The sequence below is a fragment of the Polypterus senegalus genome, chromosome 6, assembly GCF_016835505.1.
Source record: "Polypterus senegalus isolate Bchr_013 chromosome 6, ASM1683550v1, whole genome shotgun sequence".
In the NCBI taxonomy this organism is placed as follows: Eukaryota; Metazoa; Chordata; class Cladistia; order Polypteriformes; family Polypteridae; genus Polypterus; species Polypterus senegalus.
The window spans coordinates 148076122-148101704 of record NC_053159.1 but is presented as its reverse complement, the minus strand read 5'-3'; the positions used below and the strand labels follow the sequence as shown (position 1 = coordinate 148101704).

At 36.1% G+C, this 25583-nt stretch overlaps 1 protein-coding gene across 1 annotated transcript in view; it reads right to left on the bottom strand.

Moving 5' to 3' along the window:
- The window catches only part of LOC120530667 (low-density lipoprotein receptor-related protein 1B-like), a 1848048-nt gene that overhangs the window by 300818 nt on the left and 1521647 nt on the right, over window positions 1-25583 (bottom strand). Inside the window, exon 59 of the mRNA XM_039755091.1 lies at window positions 15224-15346. Within this exon, the coding sequence (XP_039611025.1) occupies window positions 15224-15346 (123 nt within the window). The remainder of the gene's footprint in view (window positions 1-15223; window positions 15347-25583) is intronic.

The following is a 25583-nucleotide window of genomic DNA, read 5'->3' as shown; positions in this document are numbered from 1 at the left end:
ATGGAAAAAATTAAACAAGACTTGCATAGATGGTCAACCCTTCATCTCACACTAGCTGGAAGAATTAACACTGTTAAGATGAATATTCTTCCTAAGCTCCTTTTTTTATTTCAAAACATACCAATATACATTAATAAATCGTTCTTTAAGCAATTAGATTCAACAATAACCTCATTTATTTGGAATTCTAAACATCCACGCATCAAAAGAGCGACCCTACAAAGACAAAAGGCAGAAGGCGGCATGGCTCTACCTAACTTCCAGTTTTATTACTGGGCAAATATACAGTCGATAAGAACCTGGACACAAATAGAAGAACATACACAGGCATGGACCGCAATAGAAGTAAAATCCTGCAGTACTTCTTTGTATTCCTTGCTTTGTGCTCCAATAAACACACGTTATCGGCAATACACTAATAACCCAATTGTGCTCCACTCACTTAGAATCTGGAACCAATGTAGAAAGCATTTTAAGACGGAGAAGCTTCTTTCTGTGGCACCCTGCAAAAGAACCACCTCTTTCAACCCTCACAAACATATGCAGTTTTAATATCTGGAAAAAATTTGGAATTAACTTGCTTAGAGATCTTTATATAGACAACGTCTTTGCATCCTATGAACAATTACATTCCAAATTTAACATTCCAGCTACAAATTTCTTTCACTATCTTCAAATCAGGAACTTTGTTAAACAGAACCTTCCAGATTTTCCTCATCTTGCACCCTCATCCACGCTGGAAAAATTATTGCTCAATTTCAAGGAGTTAGACTCCATCTCTACAATATATAAAATCCTTTTACAATCCCTTCCTTTCAAAGATCCAAGAGGACACTGGGAAAATGACCTCTCAATTAATATATCAGAAAAGGAGTGGAAAGTAGCAATGCAGAGAATTCACTCAAGCTCCATATGCGCAAAGCATACAATTATACAACTCAAAATTATATATCGAGCACATCTGTCTCGACTAAAACTCTCCAAAATGTTTCCAGGGCATGATCCAACCTGCGAACGTTGCAACCAAGCCCCAGCCTCACTAGGTCACATGTTCTGGGCCTGCTCCAAATTAACATTATTCTGGACAAAAATTTTTAATTACCTCTCAGACAGTCTTGGACTCACAATCCCTCCTAACCCATTAACAGCTGTGTTTGGGGTTCTTCCAGAGGGTCTTAAAGTGGAGAAAGACAAACAAATTGTGATTGCATTCACTACACTGTTGGCACGCAGACTTATTCTGATAAACTGGAAGAACCCAAACTCTCCTCTTTTAAGTCAGTGGGAAACTGATGTGTTATATTATTTAAAATTGGAAAAAATCAAATACTCAGTTAGAGGATCTGTGCAGACTTTTTTCAAAACATGGCAGGATCTAATCAGTAATATTTTGAAATGATTTTATAAAGCACAGAGAATTTGTTGATTTAGGTATTTTTAAAAGCCTTAAATTTTACACCGTTTGGCTTGCTCTCTCTCTCAAGGGTGGGGATCGATCTGTTCTTAGCATAATTCTTTTTTTGTAAAACTTGATTGCTATGTATTGATTGTAATAAAATTAATAAATAAAAAAAAAAAAAAAAAAATAAAAACGGAAACTCCAACAGTCAATGAGACCCACTTCATTGAATCTTCTAGGACAATGTATAAAAAACTAACCACTTAAATATATCTATGTGGAGTTTGAGTGGTCTTTTGGCCTTGGAACCCATGCATATTTTTTTCCTCCCAGTGTTTTGCCCCTGGAGTTTTTTGTTTTTCTTTTATCCTCCCTGGCCATCTGATTATAACATTAGGCTTATCATTAGAGACTTAAAAAGAAATCATTAAATAAGCACTATATGCCTGGCGTACCAATCTAGACTTAGTTGCGAATTTCACCTCTAGGAGTAGCATACAGTATTCTGTGCCAGTCTGCCAAGTGGCGTTGCTCTGTATTGTTTGTACAGCATTTCAGATGTCGGTTTTTCTTGGTGCTTATTAAACACGTTTTGCGATTTTTGTGATGGGTGATCATAAAAAACAGTTTAAATTTTGTTTCCCTTAGGGAAAACAGCAGCTGAAACTGTAGTGATGCTTGAAACTGCTGTTAAAGAGGAAGCTTTAAGTAAAACACAGGTCTACGTGATTTTCACGTTTCAAAAGGGGGGAAATGTCACTTGAAGACCAACCAAGATCTGGCCAGCCTTCCACAATTGGGAATGACGAAAATCTTGAAAAAGTTTGCAATGTAATTTTATGAATATTGTCATTGGACTGTTGAAGGGATTTCTGAATTGACTTGTGTGTCTTGGAGTTCTTGCCACCTTCCCTACTCACCTGATCTTGCTTCGTGCGACTTTATCTTGTTCCCGCATATGAAAAAAGAACTCAAAGGAAAGCGTTTTTGTACCATGGAGGAAGTCAAAGAAAAATCACTGCAGGCTTTGGACAATGTTCTTCTTCAGCAGTTCCAAAAATGTTTCCACCAGTGGGAAAACCTTTGGCACAAGTGCATTCATTCACATGGAGAGTACTTAGAAGGAGACTAAATTTTCAGTAAACAAAAATTATTAAAACATTTTTTTCCAATTCTGGTTATTTTTCGGTACCCCCTCGTACTTTATAAATACTTGTATATTTATGTTATGTAAGTGCATATAGATTTATTCTTATTTACTGTTTTGGCATGTCATTTATTCATTGTTATTCTTATTCAGTTCTAGTTTTTTTTTATTTTCTTTTAACTTTTTCTTCTAAATTCTGTTGTTGTACAGTGGCAAAAGGAAGTTTCAGGAATCACAAAATAGTGATGACAATGACACAAAATAAATGGTAGCAAAAACATTTAAACAAGGGTGAAAAATGTAATAAACATTAGTATGTGCTCCAAACTAAAATTACATTTTATCTATTTTTTTGTGATTCAGTAGCTCCAATAATTTTGATAAGCTTTTATTAAATAATGTTTGGTTTGATGCGTCCTAACTAATGCTATGACATCATTAAAATATATACACACTAGCCATGTGCACCCAACTATGTTGTGCGTGTTAAAGTTGTCTGTGAAGGGTTCCCTGTTTAAACGTGGCTGCCAGTCGTGAACTGGGCCCTTCGTTGCACAGCATTATGATTTTTTTTATAAGGGAAACAAAATTACAAAAGAAAACACTTGGATATTGATTCGATAGGAACGGCCTACTCGGAATCACTGTCCAAATCGTAATTATGTGGTGGTTTAGGAGCATTTCTGCTTCTGTTTGTTCACAGTCCGTCTCATTTTCACGACGCTGTCGTTTCCTCTCACGATCTCTTCTCAACCTTTCTCCAATCTCACAGGTTGCTTTGTGGCAATCCAAAGAGTAAGGCAATATACACGGAGCAATGGTTATAAAAGGGGGACATATAGGTATCCAGGCTCTTTAAAGCATAAATAGGGATCACTTCACTGACAAGCCACGGTACAACTGTGAGACGCGCAGCACTTGCCGGCTACAACGTAACAATAATAATTTCCGGAACGTGCTGTTACGTTGTCATTCATTTTACCCACTGTGTTTCTTTCATTCATATGTTACGTAGGCACGTAACTTTTACCTTCGGCAATCTCATTCTCTAACCAGGCCTCAGGAGCTAACCAGCGTAAAACTGTTCACCACCCCTTTTGTTATTGCGGCACATTGTTGACATCCGTGAGTAACAACACCGTACTAAACTGGAAGGTGGTCTACGCATGCGTGGAATTCGCGGACAAACAAAGATCAAAATCTAAATGAAGATCTCTTTAGTTAATTTATAACATAACAATTTGTTTAGTTTGAATGTTTGTGTTTTGAGGTGTGACTGGACTACTACAGTCTTCAGTAGTATAAGCCTGGAGGAGATTCTTAATGCAATGCCTATGTTTTAGCTGTCTCTCTACTGCCATCTAGTGCTTCTTCTTCTAATTCATTCGCGGACAAACAAAGATCAAGATCCAAATGAAGATTATATAGAGAGATAATACACTTTTTCTGAGTTCTCCTTTTGCCCACACATGCTCATGGGAGGCAGCAGAGTGGTCTACCTAATACTGAAATGCAGGTACAGGGTAATCAGGTGTGCTAATGCCTCTTCTCCCATTCTTCTCCCATTCTTACAGAAACAGTAAGATCTAATCCTCTTCTGGCCACAGACCAAGCCCCTTGATGACCTCACTTTCGCTTTACTTCCAGATGACCCGGCTCTTACTTTTCCTCTGCTGTTAAAGCTTTGCTCTGCAGTTAGTCCCTGATTGTGCCTCGACAGACTACTCTGCAGACCCAAGTTTCTCAATATATGAGGTGGACCCCCATACCTTTTTCTTTGTGCTTGTTATTATCCTTTATTAATTAAGTCTCCAAGGTTTTAAATATGGTATTTTTCTGTTTTTTCTATTTTCATTTACTGCACTGGGATTTTGTTTTGCAGACAGTATTAATGAATTCAGGCCTTTAAAACTATAGTGACAATTTTCTTGACTTGGAGTTTGAGTAGTGGCCTGGTTAATAACTCATTTCAGATATTTAGACTTATGACTCACTACTTGGTCTGTTTAAATTCCAAAACCACTCAGTTTTTGATTGGCATTACAGTTTTTGGTGTGACAGGAATTGTTTTTTGCTCATTATCACTATTTTCTGAATGTTAACTTCAAAATAGGCATGATATTTACTTAGGCATGTAAAAACTATTTTGAAATTGATACACAAAAGCAAAGTGTATGCACAATTAAAGTAAAGTAGTTTAACTTAGATATATGTTATGTAAGACAAGTAATATTTTTTAATGGGACATCTCAAATGGCAGGGAGGCAATTTAGGAAATTTTGTGGCAACATTTCAGAGCACATCCTAACAATAAACTGTCATATACTGGGTGAATTTAGAGTTCACAATCAATCCATCAATTTTTAGACAGTAGAAGGAAATAATACAAATAAAGAAAACTCTCAAAGTAAAATGCAATAAGTGAAAAATAAAACTGTCAAAAAATCTACTTTACTTAAAGTAAATGCAACATTTGTTATTTTTGCTTTGACAAAAATGAAAGCAGAAGGCACTATTGAAAAAATCTGAATTAGTGCTACATTTTAAATATGTATAGTCTAAATATTCTTGATTGTAATAAATGTTTGTCATTTGTCAGTCTCTGACAGAGGTCCATATGGGGCTAGATCCCTAGTAAAGGATCTAAAATAATATCCTATTCATAATCATGGACCTTGAAGTACTCTAAAATGATACCCCACAAGCTTATGTTTGAGACATAACACATCATTTTAACCTTCTGGGAGTGTCTCTTAGAGGACTAGGACCACTGGTAAAGAATCAAATATCAAAATTATTATCATGCTAGCTTAAATACTCTGTGTTGCCAGGAGGAAAATAAAGTTCATATAAAAATTGTTTTAGAAAAATATAAATAAAAAAACACAACTTTAAAAATAAATTAACAAACAATGAAGACTCACTAATGTGCTTGTATTGTTTACTGAAGTGCTTTGTTATATACAATGCTTTTAGTTTTTCCATCTTTAGCCAATATATAAAGGATCTTAGGACTTTCCCACCCTTGAACATGCCACATAAAGTTGTGCATGTGAGAAACAGGCTGTGTCCAAACTGATTCCAGCAATTTGCAATGATTGTCCTTGAGATTTATTTATTGATACTGAACCGGAAATATGTGGTCTCTACTTTACCTACGATTTTGATAACTTAATTTAATTAGTTTTTTGATTATGAAAGTATTAAAAAAAATGTCGTATTACTTTTTTATGAAAATTGTAACACCAACACGTTAGCTACGATGTTGCGAAACAAATGACATTTCATTCATTAATGAATAAACAATAATCACAAAGAGAGCTGCTGAATCCACAAAATAAATATAGGATGTTTATGGTAGATAAAAAATAAAATTCCTTACTTCTCTTATCTATACTAATAAAAGGCAAAGCCCTCACTCACTCACTCACTCACTCACTCACTCACTCACTCACTCACTCACTCACTCACTCACTCACTCACTCATCACTAATTCTCCAACTTCCTGTGTAGGTAGAAGGCTGAAATTTTGCAGGCTTATTCCTTACAGCTTACTTACAAAAGTTACGCAGGTTTCATTTCAAAATTCTACATGTAACGGTCATAATGGTCGATAACGGTTGACAACGTCCGCCATGTTGAACTTTCTTATTTATGGCCCCATCTTCACGAAATTTGGTAAGTGGCTTCCCTGCGCTAACAGAAACCGATGTACGTACTTATTTCGATGGTATGACACCACTGTCGGCCACCATATTGAACTATCCAACGTCACTAATTCTCCAACTTCCCGTGTAGGTAGAAGGCTGAAATTTGGCAGGCTCATTCCTTACAGCTTACTTCCAAAAATTAAGCAGGTTTTATTTCGAAATTCTACGCATAACGGTCATAACGGTTGACAACGTTCGCCATGTTGAACTTTCTTATTTATGGCCTCATCTTCACGAAATTTGGTAGGTGGCTTCCCTGCGCTAACCAAAACCGATGTACGAACTTATTTCAGTGGTATGATGCCACTATCAGCTGCCATATTGTTTCCAATGTCACTAATTCTCCAACTTCCCATGTGGGTAGAAGGCTGAAATTTGGCAGGCTCATTCCTTACAGCTTACTTACAAAAGTTAAGCAGGTTTCATTTCAAGGCGGCTTCCCTGAACTAACCGAAACCAATGTACGTACTTATTTCGGTGGTATGATGCCACTGTCGGCTGCCATATTGAACTTTTTAACGGTCTTTGTTACTTATGTGCCCATCTTCAAGAAATTTGGTACGTGGGTTCCCAACGCTAACTGAATCCTACTTACGTACATATATACGTCCATAGCCTGCAGCTCGGTCACCATGTGAGGCGGCGTTGGGTCCCCCCCATTGTTGGCTGCCTGCCTATATAAGGCCGTCCGTCGCTCCTGTCTCTACATTCCCTTCCTTGCTTCGCCACGGGATTCACGTCTCCCTGCTGATAACTACAGCCTTTTTATTTAATCCACAGCTTCTCCGCTGTTTTATTGTTCATTTATTACGATTATAGTTATTGTGTAGGTATTTTAGACTTACTTTACATTGTTCAGGTACCCATTTCCTTTATCATTCCAACCGTACCCCCATTAACATGTCTATCAAGGTGATCACCATCGATCAAAGAACTGTCACTTACCGAGTGGTTTCCATGCCCGGAGATGGCACCTACCTTTTCCATTCTCTTTGTTACATATTGCACGGCAATATCAGGCTCACTCTTGATATTGTGTCTTATGAATTTAATGACTGGGACAGGTTCAAGGCGTGGACTGATGACGGTACAGGAGATAATTATACTACACAGGAGCACTATAAGAGTGAAATGCTTAAGCCCTTCACCAATGGATCTGCATGTGAGTTGATGGCTGATGCTGAATTGTCCGGTTGTCGCTTTCAAGTGTACTGAAATGGCCAAATATTTTACACCTTTCGACAACCGCCAATGCCTCTTAAACATCTTAGATTCACAGGTGACGATTTCAGTAGTGGACACTTTGATGTTTATGAATGTTTAAACTCTTAAAAGCTGGATGTGAAGTTATCAATGAAACCGGTTGTATACTTACAACGCTTGACAGTTGCCGAATGTCACTTTAACACAAGTCCTACAAATACTGTCGTAATTGAAACAAACCATGAAACTCAAACTGATTATGACAGCAGCAATGCAAGCTGTGAGATTTGAAACAAGATTACTGTTCATAAGGCCAACTGTACGTTGCATGCTCAAGAGTAAGCTCATCGCACAGCTTGGTCATATTACAACCGGAGGGCCGAACTCACAATGTGGCATACAAAGAGATCCTTAACAAATAATTATTGGTATATTTTCCATCAGTTTAAAAAGGTTTAATTTTCTTCTTAATAAAAATTTTAAGGCAGTACTTCTCCGCTGCGAAGCGCGGGTATTTTGCTAGTATATAATATAATAGCATATATTCATCAAAATATAATCATGGAATACATTCAAGGTAATGTAAAAATGATGGGAAAAGCAACGTCTTTAAGGTTTTTTGGCAGATTAATTTTTGTTTTGTTGTGTAGTAATAAGTTTTTACATGAAGAATTTTCGATGACGAAAAAACTGTCAATTAAATTAATATTATTATTTGGTTGATTTAATTCAATTATCACTACCACATTGTTACAATAAGAATAATACAAGATGAAAATTTAGTTAACAAAAGCAAACATTACACAACAAACAAATAATACTACAGATTTTTAATGTAAAACTGTCGGTTGCTTTTGCGGCACACACAAGAAACTTTCTGTGCATCAATTGGATGATAATATACATACAAGACCGCAAGATTGTTACAGTCTGCTTTATATATAAGACAAGGTAGGCCAGCGAGGAGAACAGGCATGTGCCGTCACCGCTCATCTGCACCACGTGGTGAAGGACCATTACTTCGTCAATATAAATCCTTTCTTCCTTGGTTATAGTTGTATGGGCTTATTTAAAGAGGTATAAACTTAATATAAGAATATGTGAAGAAAGTATGAAAAAGTATGAAAATCAAAATCCTCAAAAAAAAAAATTGCTTTAATATACCTTGGAATAACTTAACTAAATTATTTTAAAAAGATAAATAAATGGCAAATTATAAACGTTTTGTGGAAACTCAAAAATATCAAAATAAAACTTGTACTCTTCAGAAAAATGAAAGTATTTTTAATTTACTTTAAAGAAATTTATTTTAGAAAAAAATGGAGTGAATGGGTCTAAAAAACTATAAGAAATTTCTCTCTTGGACCTTAGCAAGCACCTATGGCCCAAGGGTAACCTACATTCCAAATGTCAAGTCCCAAGTCCTCTTGGTTTGGGAGTTTTCGTGATGAGTGAGTCAGTGGTATTTGGCTTTTATATATATATATATTCATGATCAGACACCTCCAAATAGCATAAACTGACACTCCATATGCCTTTATTGCTGATCCACATTTTTTTCAAGTTTTGTGAGAGGGAGTAACTTTGATTCCTCATATCTCTTAGAGCAGAGGTCCTCAATCACGGTCCTGGAGGGCCGCAGTGGCTGCAGGTTTTTGTTCCAACCCAGCTGCTTAATAAGAAGCACTAACTGCTCAAGTAACACTTCTGCTTCACTTTAGGTGTCTCGCTCGTTAAGATTTTGAACCCTTATTGCTTATTTTAGTCTTAAACAGCTGTATTCTTGGTTTTTAATAGCTCGTAATTAGCAATAACATGCAAATTACAAAAGAGACCAGCATTTCTCCATCTAGCTTGTTACCATTTATACCTGCGTGTATTTATCGTGCGCTATTGGGTTTAATTAAATACTTGGAAGAAGAGTGAAGAGAAAAAAGTGAAGGACTGAGAATTACTCCTCCATAGTAGGCTTCATATCTTTTGGATGATATTCTTAGAAAAGGGAAGAAAATCTAGGATATGAGAATGACCTGACATAGCAGAGTTAAAGCACTAACGGGCCATGAAATTAAATTATTGGCAAGAATTGCTTTCTAATTAAGCAAGTGGGTTAGAACAAAAACCTGCAGCCACTGTGGCCCTCCAGGACTGTGATTGAGGACCCCTGTCTTAGAGGATGAACCCCTGGGGTTTGTTGATGTGGCATTCACACCTTCAAGTCCTTTTGGTTTTATTTGTTAAAGACACCTATTGGTTTACTATTTAACTTAAGGGTGTCATTTACCACACAAAAAATAGTCTAAAAATGAGGGGATTTGAGGGTCTAGAAGGTGTATGAGGGGATGGGTCTAAAAAGTCTGATGTCTTCCATAACTAAAGATCAAGACTTGACAAGCGTTATATCATGTGTGGAGTTCATAAGTAATTCTTATGAGCACTACATGACTAAATGTAAAATATATTGGTGGCAAAAAACAAAACTATGAATTGAATAGAGGAATTTGAATATCACAAAAGAAGAAAAAGCCTTTTTAATAGGGTTCAAAGTCTTTTGGTCATTCCTTTTAGTTCCAAGTAAAGACTGGATATGGCATAATTATGGCAAAAGATATAATAATTAAAAGAAATTAATGGATCAACTGTCAAGTGAAGGTTATAATTGAATGAATCTATAGTGGGTAAGGTATGACAATGAAGAGCTAAGTTATTATCATAATTTGTCACAGTTTTACTGGAGAACTTCTTTATTATATTTTTTTCTTGTTTGGAGAATGTTATTCATTCTTGTGAGTACTAAATATATGATCATTGCAATTTGGCCCAGTTTGTTATTTATTTTTTTTTTATCGACACTATTTTTTCTGCTACTTTGTTATGTATTTTTGGAGGCTTCATGTGTCAAGGAATATTAATACATGTACTTTGTGTTAATAATTTAACTACTAATAGATGTCTTTTAGTTTTTGACTCAATTAGCTCTGACTCATACTAATTTGCCTCTTGGCTCTGTTAACAGTTATTGTGACAGCAAGCCTTTAGATTTTTCATTTGTGGCAGTACTCCTTTCAAGTTTGTTGTCAGTTTCACATTTAGGAATTGTGTTAGTACATCTCATGTAGCTGACTTTTGACGTTTCATCTATTTTTTAAATCCACTTCTTCCACTGTGGTTTCCTGAACAAATGCATACCTCCCAGTTCAATATACCACTCGTCTGCATTTTAAGGGTGAGATGCGGATGGGCTTTGCCTATACTGCGGTGCTGGAGATTATCCTGGGTAAAGCAACTGGAACAGCACTGATCAAGGGTGCTTCGGTTTAACAGTTTCAGAACTTGAGATACCACATAATATACAGTATAATTCTATAATTATAATTCTAAATTCTAAAAGGCACTGACTGATTGCATTCAAACATGGGGCCATTAAAATATGAAACGACAAAGTCTAGCTAATACAGCACAAAATATTTTGCATTGGTGGGAGAGTTTGAATCATCTGGTTCTCTAAAGTCCAGCCATTACTGCAAGGGTGAAGTGCAGAGCTGTCCTAAGTTTTTAAGAGACAAAAAACAATCAGTAGATATTCAGTGGATTGAAAGAAATGTGTATTATTTAGAATGCGCAGTAGAATGTCAAAGCAAGTAAAGAATGATAATTTGAAGAATAAATGTTTGAGACAACATGGTTGTGACACAAAAACTTTCCAAATACATTAAGTATTCGACCTGAAACACTTGATTGAAACCATACAGAATTTGAATCATTTCTGAAATGGCACCAACATGATATGATCGTTAGAATTCGTGCCAGTTTGTTATTTTCTTTTCTTTTCTTTTACTGACTCTAATTGTCCCTTTCAAAATTAAGTAGCACTTCAGCAAACTAATATAATTACGAATGGATGACAACTCCGCTGCAGTAGCCTATCCCAGGTTTTCAGAGAAGAAAAATCAGTTTTGCTTTACCTAAATAGAACACAGTAAATTCTCAGATACAATAAAAACAAAATTCATCATTTGAAACATAATCCATGATCTGCTGGTGGAATAATTCAATTAAACATTTTATCCTTTAGGACTGCTGATTGGATAAAATTAAGTAACAGTTGGGAGTTTTATTAAGATGGCACTTTAATACAGTGGCAGGTTACAAAAACAGTGTAAGCCGCATAATTGGAAACTGATATCATTAGCTTCTGATCTATAGCCAGATGTTATTAGTAGTGATGAACTCATGCAGGCCATTCATGCTCACTTTACTCATTAGAACAGGCAAAGCAGAATTTCTTTCAAGATGTGTTTATATTATGAACAACAAATGTATCAAGATGAATGTCCTGTGCTCCAGGGAAAATGAAGGATTAAAAAAAAAATGAGACTAAGGAATATTCAATGAACAAAGCCATTCTGCCTCATTTTGCCAGATTCAGTTGCACTGTCATGGAATGCTAGATTACCTATGACAGTTCTGATTAGAATGAAAAGCTACAGGAAAAAATCAGCAACTCTGTATGGCAAAGTGAGACAAAGGTCTGTGGAAGTGTGCAGTTGTTACATAAATGCAGTGTGCTCTGACTTGGGGGTGTGAAGGTGCATGCAGTAGTATGAACAAGCAGCACAAGGTGTGGATGAGGGTATTGTCGGAGCCTGCATTTATGTTCAGATGCATGCATGTTCAGTGAATTTCATCATTAGTGCTCTGGGGTGTGTGATTAAGGGCCCCTATGTCAACTGAGGTAGAAAAGGAGCCATGGTAGGACAGACAGCAAAATAAGACAGTGATTTCTCCTTAGAATTAAGTATGTAAAGCTTAGAAAAACAGCCTTCTGCCTCCAGATATTGAAGCGTATAACACTGATTTAGTTTGTTTCATTGATGTATATTTAAGCTTTATAATGTACAAGTGAGGCCACACCTGGAGTACTGTGTGCAGTTTTGGTTAGGACATGGCAGTACTAAAAAAGGTCCAGAGAAGTGCAACTAGACTGGGGGATGAGTTATTAGAAAAGATTAAAAAGGCCTCAGTTTAAGCAAAAGGAAAATAAGAGATGATATGACAGAAGTGTTTAAAATGATTAAAATTATTAAATTCCTTGTTAAAGGAATTAGTACAGTAGAATGAGAATGTTACTTAAAAATAAGTTCCTCAAAAACACAGGTACACAGTTGGAAACTTGTTAAGGGTAAATTCTGCACAAACAGATATGTGAAATAAGTTACCAAATACTTTGGCAGAGAGTAGGACTTTAGGAATTTTTATAACTTGGCTTGATATTGCTTTAGAGGAATTAGTTGGATAGGATTGTCGAGATGTATTGTACTGAATGATCTTCTTTTCCTGTCAAAAACTGTCAAAATATTGTAATGTTAGTAGTTTTTCTAACATCTATACATAAATGAACCAATTTAAATAATCTTGATGCAGGACACCTCAGTATTAAAAATGCATTTTAGGTAGGCTTTTTCACACTTAGTCCATTCATAATACACTGCATTTAACAGTATCCATGAGTTGTTTGATGTTTTTGGTTCACTAATAATTTCAAGTTTCCCTGTTTTGCAGATGCTGCCGACCAAAATTAAGACAAATTTACTCTTGGAATCTCGTGTCTGCTTTCATAACAGGTATACAATAGCACTGCTTTGAACAGAGTAATGCTGTAATTACTACAGAACCAATAATAGTTGACAGACAAGATGACATGAATGTCTTTGTAATCTGAAAACTTGGAGGATACAGACTTACAGAAATATGCCGAACACATACTGGTGACGTGAGGCTGAGACGTGAACTGCACATGATCACAAGATTACAAGTAAAATATACATAAAGTAATACAAGGTAAATCAACATATTTTATCACAATGTGAGAATCTTCTACACGTACAGTAGAGCATGCAAATGTTCTTGAATAAATTCAGAATATGCAGTGGTAAAACACCTTTAAAAGACATTAGAATTAATTGACAGTAAAAAGTAAGGGTTATTATAGTCAGTTTTAGAACCATAAAATGCAGTGAAGGCACTTCATAAATGCAGCAGAGAAAATGTGATTTTTCAGGCATAATTTTAACTACTGTAACCACAGGAACCTCGTCGACAGATCTTAAGAAAACTTTTAAGACAGATGAACTACAAAACTGAACAATCTGTTAACAGAGAGTTATTCTGTGTGACAGGTGAGACACGCAAAGTGTCTGAGGATTATTGTGAGTGACTGAAAAACCAGAGACTTGGCCAGGGAAAGCAAAAGGTCAGGCAACCAACAATCAAATAGCACAAGATGTGACTTAGACGTCAAAGCCAAAATAAATCCTGACTCTGTCCTTACAAAGACAGAGTGAAAATGCACATACTGTACTGAATAATAACTGAATATGGATTATAGCCACTGAAGCAACATACATCATTTTACCTCATTAGACCAAATTTTTTGTAGCACAAAACTAGTCCTTTATTTTTAACATGCTATACCACAAAATACTTCCTTAAAGATATAGATAGGGCACTGATCAAGAACCACTTGGCTAAATTCAAGTCTGAATATTCATGCCCATCAGGAAATATGGTGGCTTGGTGGCATGGAGATTGTAATGTTGGCTCCCATATTCAGTATTCTAGGTTTCAATCCCTCTTGGTTGCTGCCCACATGGAGACTGTACATTCTGCCTGTGCCTGGTACTTTGATTTTCCTCATGTTTTCCCAAAGACATGCTGGTTAGGTTGAGTAGCCATTTTAATTTGGCCCTGTCGGAGCGAGAGTGAGTGGACTATGAGATGAACTGGCACTGTGCACAAGGCTTTTTCCTGACATACTTTCAGTCCTGCTGAGATTGGCTGTGGCCTCCTGAAGCCCTAAATTAGATTAAGCAAGTCTGAGAATGTTATATTGTGGGAATCACTTGAGAAGCTGAACATTTTGAGTGAAAGCAACAGTCAAAGAGTGAACTTCATAGTTTCATTCACCAACCAATTTGTTCAACAAGTTCAAATAAATAAATAAATTTACTAGAACGTAAACCTCTATTAACAGGCACATGACACACGGACTTACTGGCACAAACTAACAAGATTAGGGCAATTTAGACACCTGTCAGCCTACAGAACTCTAGTGAGAACCAGGGATAACACTTTAAACTTGACACTGACGACATTAGAAAATTGAACTGCAATTGAACCTCCTGAGGAGTCACACTAACCTAAACGTTAAAGAATATTAACATTTTAAAAAAGAATAAAAACACAATGCCAGCTGCTGCTCTGAATTTTTTTTCGTCAATGCAGACATGGGGGCACTACTGGAACCTAGCTAAGAGAAAATTTGTCACAAACTGTTAGAGAATACTTTCTCAAACAAAATTATAAGGGCTGTGTGAGAAACTGGTTGTCTAGCAGCTTGTGGCCCTTTAATATGTCATTACTTTAGGTGGACACAAAGGCCTGCTCTAATATTTATTTGTCTTACTAGAAAATAAAAATTAAATCTTAAAGAATTTTATACAAAGCATATTAAAACTAAAGCATTCCATTTTTCGATAAAAAATATGAAAATGCCTCTCTGAAAGCTGCATCAGTGCATCTTTTCATGTTTTCAAGCTTTAAGCATACACTGTCAATGCATTGTTTGCTCAACATTTGAGCAAAATCGGAGGAGAAATGGCTCAAATGACTGTCAGTCTTTGCAGATTTGAAAAGCATTTAACCACATTACCTCTACCCCAACATGTTTTAACATCCTTAGGCAGGCTTAAGTTTGTGTTGTACCTTGAGGTCACTTCCATTCAGACGCATTCTATTTATTCGTCTGCCGCTCGGTCTGCTGGAGTCAATCCAATAAATGAACTCCTTTCTGTAGTCAAAGTCTATTGCCATGACATTATTCAGTGCCTGTAAAAAAGAGATATTTTTTCATTCAAAGAGTATCCAGGGATTGATGTGTGTATGCATGTGTTTTGTGAATTTTAAGGGTATTTACTCTCTCGGAGTGCTTAAAGCTTAGCAGAAATGCTGTTTAATAACATCTCCAAATTCAGTCTAACTTGTGCAGAAATAATTGCATAAAAGTATTAAAAAATAAACTTCACATTAGAAACATATTGCAATATGAGCCTAGTATCCTTAACATGAAAATTATAAAGAAACCTTTATACAGTATGTGGCATAATTTCTACATGTAACAATATACAGTTGTATAACAAAGTGTTGAAATTAATTGCCATTAATGTTGTAATAAATAAGGCTAGTAAATAAGTGCTACAGTTAAAGTAATTATGGTAGGTATAAGATATGGTCAACAGTATAAATAAGTCCTGTTTTATCAGTAGATATGCACTTTACTCATTCAAAGCTTAGGATCATTATGATAAAAAAAAATTAATAATAAAATTACAGTCGCACTGAGGCATCATGCAGGTGTATTGCTATTGGTATAAAGGAGCCCCCTTGTGTTTCTTGACACACTTGTGCTGAAGAATTCATTGGCCAAAAGTCCTTAGTGTTAGTGTGTCAAAGAGAAGATGTGCAGCAATGTTCATAATGGCACTCAGTTTTGTTTGAATTCTCTCCTTTGCTACGAACTCCAGAGGGTCCAGAGTGTGTTCCATAACTGAGCCTGCCCTTTTAATTAGCTTGTTAATTCAGTGGGCCTATCCTGAAGTGGTGTTACCAGCCTAGCACAATATTATTTCATATTATAACACCGAGCAGTTGCAGTACTTGCCAACCCCAAGTGCTGGTGGATTGCTGCTCTTTTACGTGGCTCTTTTAGATAGCCTGCTAGCCAGACTAGTTGGAATTCTTATATGACTTTGACAGGGTTGCTATTGGTTTCAACGCCCCTACAGCTGGCACTGAAGCTGCTTATTTGACTGATGAAATGCCAGCTCATACTATGGGTAACTCATCCCTAGGCAATGTTAAAAAAATTAATTACTTATCAATTCCTTCTCACAGCATATGGAGGCACTTTTTTTTTTTTTTTGCTTGCATGCAGCAAAATATTGGCATTAGTCAGCTGTGGGCTTAGGACATTAATAAATGTTGCATTTTATGATAATTACCTTTATAACATATTTAGTCACTTTTTTGTAAGTAACAAGTAATGTAACTAATTTACTTTTAAACATAGGGACAACGGGATGGTAAGATCAACAGATGGAATGGTGCTGCAAGAACAGTTATGCAATCATTATACTGATCCATAGTAATGAAGATCAAGCTAAGGCAGAAAGCACAGCTCTCAATTTACCAACCGATCTACATCCCTAACCTCACACATAGTCATGAGCTTTGGGTAATGTCCATAAGAATCAAAACATGAGTAATAGCGGGCTAAATGAGCAGGGTGTCTGGACCTCCCCTTAAATATAGGGTGAGAAGTACAGACATCTGGGAAGGGCTTGGTGTAAAGCCACTGAACCTCCAGAACAAGGGGAGTTTGTTTGGGCATCAGATATGGACACCTCGATGCAAGGATTATAGGGGAACAACCCCTAGGGAAGACCCAGAGATATTTAAACTACTATTATTGAGACAATAATCCACTTCCCACTTGGAAAGGACAGTCCACCATTTTTTTTTATTGAGGACCATGACCTCATATTGACCCTTATTCCTATGGAGGTACCATGAGTGGGTGATGTCTATTTTCCATTACCCAGGCATAGGCTTTCCTAGGGAGGCTGAGGCGTGTGATCCCTTGATAGCTGGAGTACACCCTCTGGTCCCCCACCATGGTCTACCCTTCCAAGGGCAATGCCACTGATGAACATGCAACATTGAAAAGTTATGTCAGCCATAATAGCCCAACAACGTCCTAAGCCGTCAGCATTTATGGGCATATTTCATCTACCCCCGGGGTCTTGCCACTGTAAAGCTGCTTAACAACCTCAATGATCTTCCTCAGGAAAATCAGAATTGATCCCCTGACAGTTTTTGGCTCGGCCTCCTTTACAGAGGGTGTGTCTGTCCAGTTTGCGAGCTCTTCAAAGTGTTCCTTCCATCCATTCAACCATGCATCCATTATCCAACCTGCTATATCCTAACTACAGGGTCACGGGGGTCTGATGGAGCCAATCCCACCCAACACAGGGCACAGTCTGGGTCAGCATTGCTATTTTCTGAAAACAGCCTGGGTGAAGCCCTGCCTTCATGTTCTGAGTCACCTGACAGTGTGCCTGATTTTCTAGTTTACTTGGTTGATATTACAGGAACATTTTTTGTGAAATAAAGAAAACAATAAACTGACCTGATAAAAAACTATTTAATGTATGCTTTCTGTCATTAATATTCCCATACACATTAATGAAAATAGCATATATAACAATAAAGCATCCACTTCTCCAAAGGTGCCCATTCAATAAAAATCCATGCAGCAAAAGTTTTATATTACAGTACTTTATTTTACATGTCCATTCAATTAAATAAATAAATAAACAGGCTACAAATATATTATCCAGTATTTTAACTTTAAGTGTCATTCCACCGTGCATTTTTATCACTCTTTAATTAATATTGTTTTTATCAGTATGCTGCTGCTGGATTATGTGAATTTCCCCTTGGGGATTAATTAAGTATCTATCTATCTATCTATCTATCTATCTATCTATCTATCTATCTATCTATCTATCTATCTATCTATCTATCTATCTATCTTAATGTATTTGTAGTTTTATCCTCTTACACAACAATTAATTTGACATACACAAATGTATTTCAAAGAAACTTTATATTTGATCATATATACCTGCATTTTATTAAACCCTTTTTCTTTGTAGGCATTTTATTAAAACCTTTTTTCTTTATATTTCTTTTCCTTGATGGGGGACCCCATCATTATTTTTTCAAGTGACACCAAATGTACTACCTACGCCACTGTTGGGATCATAACACCTTTTATCTATAACAGCCAGCTAAGGCACTGCTTTCTTGTGTTTTATTATTATTGTGTGTAAAGCTGTTTTATTAACTCTGTCTAGATTTTTAACTTGTTTGGGGACAAAAAGCCTTAATTAGCAAAGTAGAAGTATAGTTCTGTTTGACCAGTGGCTGTGCATTCATGGAAGTCCAAGCTGACTGTGACATTCCCCTAACCCTAACCCAAAAATCATGAACATCCTTAAAAAATCAAAATGAACAAGAAATAGTGAGTTTCTTCTTTGTTATATGCTTATCTTTCGCTTCTATCTTGCATTCCAGTTTTAATGTTGATGGATTAATATAATCAATCATATGTACATAATCCTTCATTTATTCTGTTTCTTACAATGTCTGACCAAGACCCCACCTACACAGAAAAGTCAGGAAAATAAAGTGGAAGCCTTGCTGAATTGTCTGTTTAATTATTGCCGTTGTAGAAACAAAACGTTAATAAGTAATTGTTTAATTCCTATCTCTTCCTATAAGCAGGATCTGCTAAAATCTATCAAAACTGACCATAGGCTGCCGGGGACTCTTTTTCTTCAGAACATACCTTGGAGTTCCTTTTCCTCCCTACCACTGTCATTACATACTTCAAAAAATGTAAGAAATGTAAAATTGTTTGATGATTGTTTTTATATGGATATTCATACAGGATATGTATACACAGAAAGGTGGAGTAGTTTATTGTTTTAATATGCGTGTTAAATCCCAACCTTCCATTACCTTGTCTTTAAGCTTATGTATCATTTACCCTTCCTTAGCTTCAACTACTGAAGTGAAATTTTAACCATTGTAATATATTGGCTATTGTAAGTCACCTTTGGTAAAAGTGTCTTCCAAATATATAATATAAACGATAATGTGAGCTCTATATATCATATATAGCACTTTGAGCTACTGTTTGTATGAAAATGTGCTATATAAATAAATGTTGTTGTTGTTGTTGATATATAAAAATCTATTCCATAGCTGTATGTGTTATTGTATTGTTTGGGATAATTTGTCTGAATCATTCTCTAGACCCTCTGGTTAATGGGAGATTCTACACAGACCCCACATGAGTGTGGGTGTAGGCACAGTAGGGCCCTGCATTTGACTTTCACCTTCTCCAAGAATGATTCCTGTCATCAGGCTAGAATAGAACATGTTCTGCCCTAACAACGACCAAGAATCGTGTTGTGTTTGACAATGCCATGTCATGTCTGATGCGAAAATCTCTTCATTCTCCAACACTCACTCAAACACACACACACAGGACCAATTTAGAGTTTCCAGTCAGCCTTAACTTCATGTGTTGAGAATGTGTTAGAAAACTAGAATTTTAAAAAGCACCTAAGCACAGGAAGAATGTGCAAGGTCTGTAAAGACAAAACGTGAATGAGGTCTGAATCCAGGACTTGGGAATTGTAAGGCAGCAGTGATATCCATAATATTATAATGTTGACATTATTATATGATTGATTGAGCAGCATGCCAATGTAATGTTTGCTTTTTGAAAATAAAATATAAAAAATGTGTATTGACAAAGTTTACCTTCATTAATAAGTTTTATTGTTTTAGATATAATTTCCAAAATTATGATGGTTAATAATTGACTATAACTTGACACTATATGTCTGAGCACAGGTTTGATTATACTCTGCAATACACTGGCATGTTGCCCTCAGGGCTGCTGTGGTAGGTTCATGTCCCAGCATCCATTTACTAAATTAAGTGTATTTCATAACAGAAAATTTGCCAAAAAAAACCCAACAACAGAGCTACAAAAAAGACCCAGTAAGGCTAGAAGATGTGCCAGCAGGAGCAGCCAATGGCACTGAAGGACATGCCCTACTATAATCAGCTTGAAGAATTAAATCTCTTAGGTCTTGAGTAGAAGAGGGAACATCAGGACCTAATCCAAGTCTTCAGAATTCTCAAAGGTAATAATATTGTTTATGTATCAAATTCTTTTCAGTGTAACAGTGAATCATCGACAACAGATTCCGGGGGAAATTAAGGGAAAGTAAATTCAAGACAGATGCCAGCAAATCTTCTTCACCTAAAGGGTTATGGGAATCTTGATGAAATACTTAAAATGAGCTATGTAGTTGATGGGTTTTATAAAACAGCTGAATGTGAGTACTGTGAGTAACAGACTAGCTCCCCTGCATGCACGAGGCATTGCTAGAATGTATGGAATGAATGGATAATCTTTGTTAAGGGAAGCACTTATATCAACCATAAATTGATCGTAATGAAGAGGAACAGGATGCTAAAAATGTATCAACAGTGTGAATGTTTGTATAGAAGAGAAGAATAATCTTTGAAAGGAATATGAAGCTATGGTCTTGTATTCTGTCTCTTTCTTGTTCAGACAATACTGGAAGCACATGGAATGAACTTATCCAGGTCTTTTTGTTCATCTTTATCTTCTCATGTCACTGGCTACTTCTAGTTTACAAGTAGGTTATGTAACATTCGGTAATAGGCAATTACACATAATAGGCTGCAGACAATAACAATTCTATTTAGTGAGTGTGCAAATGCATTTAACATACCATTATAACTTAGTATGTCTGGATTTTCTGTATGGTTTCTTTGTTACGTTTAGTAGTTGAAATCAGCCAATAATGTACCACTGTTAGAGAGTACCTTGTTCATATTCTGAATTTATTATACTTATAATTCCGTTTGTATTTGTCATATATCAGACTCTTATCTTGGAGCATCCTAAAACTTTGTTAACTGTTTAGAAAAATACTGAGGCAGTGCAGTTGCTCAATAAAAATTGTTTTTTTACAGAACTAAATGTACCACAAGAGAATTTTAAAATATAATTTTCCACACTTTCTACAGTGATGTCAAAATATCTGATTAGCTAATTAGTTCTATAGTACAGATTTCATTTTGACACACTTGGAACACACTGACTCAAAGAAAATGAATGGCTGCCAAGAATATTTCTATACCCATTCATTTTTCCTACTTGTTTTCAAAGAGTACATGTTACATTATGATGCTTGTTTACTGGTAATTACTGATTATTCAAGCATCTACTAAGCGGGAATTATTAGTGTACAGCTTTTGCATAATTTTTACCGTTACCATTTAAAAAATGCCAGGCTTAGGTTTGAGCACTCACTTTAAACAGCGTCTTCTTAAATGTGCATTACCATGCTCAATAAACTAATGAGCTTGTTATGTTTGGCTCTTTTTAGGAGGAATGCTCATTATGCTAATTGCAAGCTAATAATACTATACTCGTCAAATGGTCATTGCTAATATAAAACTTGCTTTCACCAAATCATCATTTCAAAGCTACATTTGCATAGGTGTACTGTGTTTAAATTTAACTTATTGTTATGTTGCAAAACCATGAATTAAAATATACTTAGCAAAAAAGGTGAGACTTTTTTAATATATTAATCAGTTGCAAAATTTACCATGCATTTAATCCTCTAGTAAAGATTTCACAAGATTTCACAACACATAACAGATGGTTAACAGAAAATCAAGAAAATGGAAAAATAAATGTAATGGTTTAAAGGTGAAATGGTGCTTAAAATATATTTAGCCAAATGGTGGCATTTACTTCTGTGTGCTACAGCTGTGTGCTGCCAACACTGACCCCCAAGGTTAGGCCCTGCAAGTGGCCACCATTTCATGCTTATAAGGGTCAACTGTGGTCAGTCCAAAGTGGGTCACATTTTAAGTGGTCATGTACAGTCCTGTCCACTGGTACACCTTTTAAAGTACGATGTTGTGGAGCCAGTAGTGGTTTTCTACAGGCACCAAGTATGTGAACAAGTAAACATACTACGTGTTTCGGAAAAAAGTTTCTTCAAAGTTTGCTGGTAATCCTAAATGCAATAATATTACAGTTAAAAGTTATTGTCAGTGGATAGTGTTACACTGTTTGCAAAAGTGTGTTTTCTTAACCATGAACAATAAAATCACTTTGTGCTTAACACATTTGTTGGTCACATGATGTGGTATGTAGATCTTTTTGTGTGTAATGTATGTCTAATATGAGGCACTTAGTGTTAGGGATATAAAACTTTCTAAATTATGTATACACCCAGTACTGCACTGACTCTGTAGTGAAACATGTACATCACTTACTGAAACGCTCGTGCTGCATAATGAAATGCATGCACTGCATACTGAAATGGCTATGCTATATTGTAACAGCACTGAGAACTTGAATCAGCCTGGGAATGACTCACTGAATCAACAGTAGTATAAGCTGGCATTCCATCATTCAAGTAAACAGCTTCAGTGCCAGCAGCAGGGGAAAGCGTACAATAAATGTCACGTCATTTTCTAACCTGCTTAATCTAGACCATGTGCTGGAGCCTTTCCAAGGTAGCACAGGGCACAAGGCAGGAAAAAACCCTGGACAGGGCATCAGTCCACTGCAGGGCAACCATACACTCACACATCCACACAAACTAGGGCCAGTCTAGCGTTAAGAATTCGCCTAACCTGCAGGTCTTTGGAGACTGTCAGGAACCTGGGCAACCTATTGGACATTCACACAGGGAGGACTCTAGAACCCTGGTCTACTTACTATGAGGCAGCAGCACTACTACTGCACCACCCTGCAATATATGTTCACAATTTAAATTAACTTATATAGAGTAAGACAGAGAAATCTCAGCAAACAGTATGCATTTCACTATAGAATGTATACTTTCAGTATAGTGCGTATGAGACGAATTCTCAGTATATAGCTCAGGCATTTCAGTATGCCATGTATTTCAGTATAGAGTGCACCTGTTTCAGTATAAAGTATAATATATATCCTAAGGGAATTAATTAAGTTCTACACGGTGTATCTGTTTCAGTATACAGTAGAGTATATATGCTGAGAAGAATAAATTAAGTTATACACTGTGTATCTGCTTCAGTATATAGTATAGTATGGAAGTGAAGGTCTGTGATGCAGTTTGCATATTTGTAGCTCTATGCTGAGAGAATAAATTAAGTTCTATACAATGTATCTGCTTCAGTATACACTATAGTTTATATGCTGAAAATAATTCATTAGGTTCTACACAGTATATATATTTCACTATACAGTAAAGTATATAAGCAGAGAAGAATTAATTAAATTTAAAATAGCACCTTATTGGTATCATTTATATTGAATGTAAACAGTGTTATTAAATTAAACAAATTAAACTAGTTACTGACAGGACAGGCTCTGCCTTACCCCAAGCATCCTTGAGCAAGGAGTTCATGAGAATGGAATTGAATGGAAAAACAATGCAATGTAAGTCAATTTGTTACATGGAATTTTATCTATAAAATAATAACGGACAGATTCTTCTGTGTTATGAGAAGAGAAAACACATTTGCTTAGTTTTCCAGTACATCACCACAACGCAGTGGTAGCAGGAGTAACATACGGTACTTGCACATGAATAAGATGCAGCTGTGAAGGAAGCTTTCAGCATGATACACACAAGCTCACAAGTAATTTCAGCTGCTAGTTAATTACCAAAAATCTGGCAAATTAAGCAAATTTAAGAACATCATGACTCTATTAAAGTTAAATCAACAAATACTATTAATCTCAACATACAGTGTTCACTATAGAGTGTAAGCATTTCATGAGAAAAAAATCTCGGTATATATTGTATGCATTTCACTGAAGAGTGTACAGTATGTATTTCAGTATATAGTGTACGTGTTACAGTACACAGTGGTGGGGTTTCAGTGTAGAATATGTATTGTTAAGCATGAATTAAGTTCTAAACAGCACCTTTTAATTTAATGGTGAATGCTTTTCAAATTAACATTTAAAAACAAATTTTAGGATGTTTTATTTATTTGTTTCCTTATTCTAATGCTGTTACAATATCTTTGTGTAGATGCATATTCTGCACATAAACATAGTATTAGTAGGATGACCATCACAGTCATTGTAAGCCTTTTGTTGCCTTTCAACTGTGTGATGTGGAAAGAATTAATGATTGGATTTTCTGTTTTTCTTTCAAAAATAGTCCACTATCTTTTGTATTTTTACATTTTTGTTGTCTTGTATAGTATAGTTATACCACACTGCCGACTTGAACATCACATAAAGGGATCATTTTCCTGCAGATCATCTAATGTGGTCTACCTAATTCTCTGCATGAAATGTCCTGACACTGCACTCTCTGTGGGAGAAACTGGACAAACACTCCGCCAGAGAATGAATTTACACAGGTTCCACATTTAACGTGGCAACACAGATGTTCCTGTAGCGGCCCACTTCAACAGCCATGAACACTGTGAGAGAGACTTTAAAGTCACAGTGCTTATGGGCAACTTCAAAACACAGCAAGAGAGAAAAGAATGGGAAGTTAAACTCATGCTAAAATTTAATACATTACAACATGGCTTGAATAAAGACAAGAATTTTATGGCCAGATATGAGGATTGTTTACATCTCTCAGAATGACACAGACAACCTGACTACAGATCCACATTGTTTTAAAAAACTCATTAAAAAGTTCAGAAGACTTTGTTGGACAGTTATCTTATCCAAAGATCTTGACCATACATTGTTCTTCTCTCGCTTGTTTAATTAACCGTAGCCTGAAGGAATCTACTAATTCTTTACATTTAAGATTTCTCATATAAAGATTTACCAATGTTGTTTCTTGTTCTAGTGTGCATATAAACACAGGGAACTCCAGTTTCTGCATTACATCTTGCCTGAAGAAGGGGCCTGAGTTGTCTTGAAAGCTTGCATATTGTGATCTTTTTAGTTAGCCAATAAAAGGTGCTTGGCTTTTCTCTATATTTTTGTTTAAAGATTCTTCTAATTACTGCTGAAGCTTCAATCAGAATAAACACCACTTTACAAGTTCTACAAGTTTGTGATAGCCATTGCAATTTTTAATGCTGTGGTGTGCTGGGCTGCTAACATCACTTCAAGAGAGGATCACCAAATCAACAAGCTGATTAAGAAGGCAGGCTGAGTTATGGGACACACTCTGGACACCCTGGAGGTAGTAGCAAACGAAGAAAATTAAACAAAACTGATGGTTATTATGAACTGCGCATCCTCTCTGTGGCAAACTAACATTGAATACTTTTAGGATGGGATACACAAGTTCAGCCATAAAAACAGACATATTTTTCCAACCATCAACATAAAGCCCAAGAGCAGTGCATTACTGACCATACTGCAGTGGATTCAGAATGTGTTCAGGCACTTTCACATGTGCTG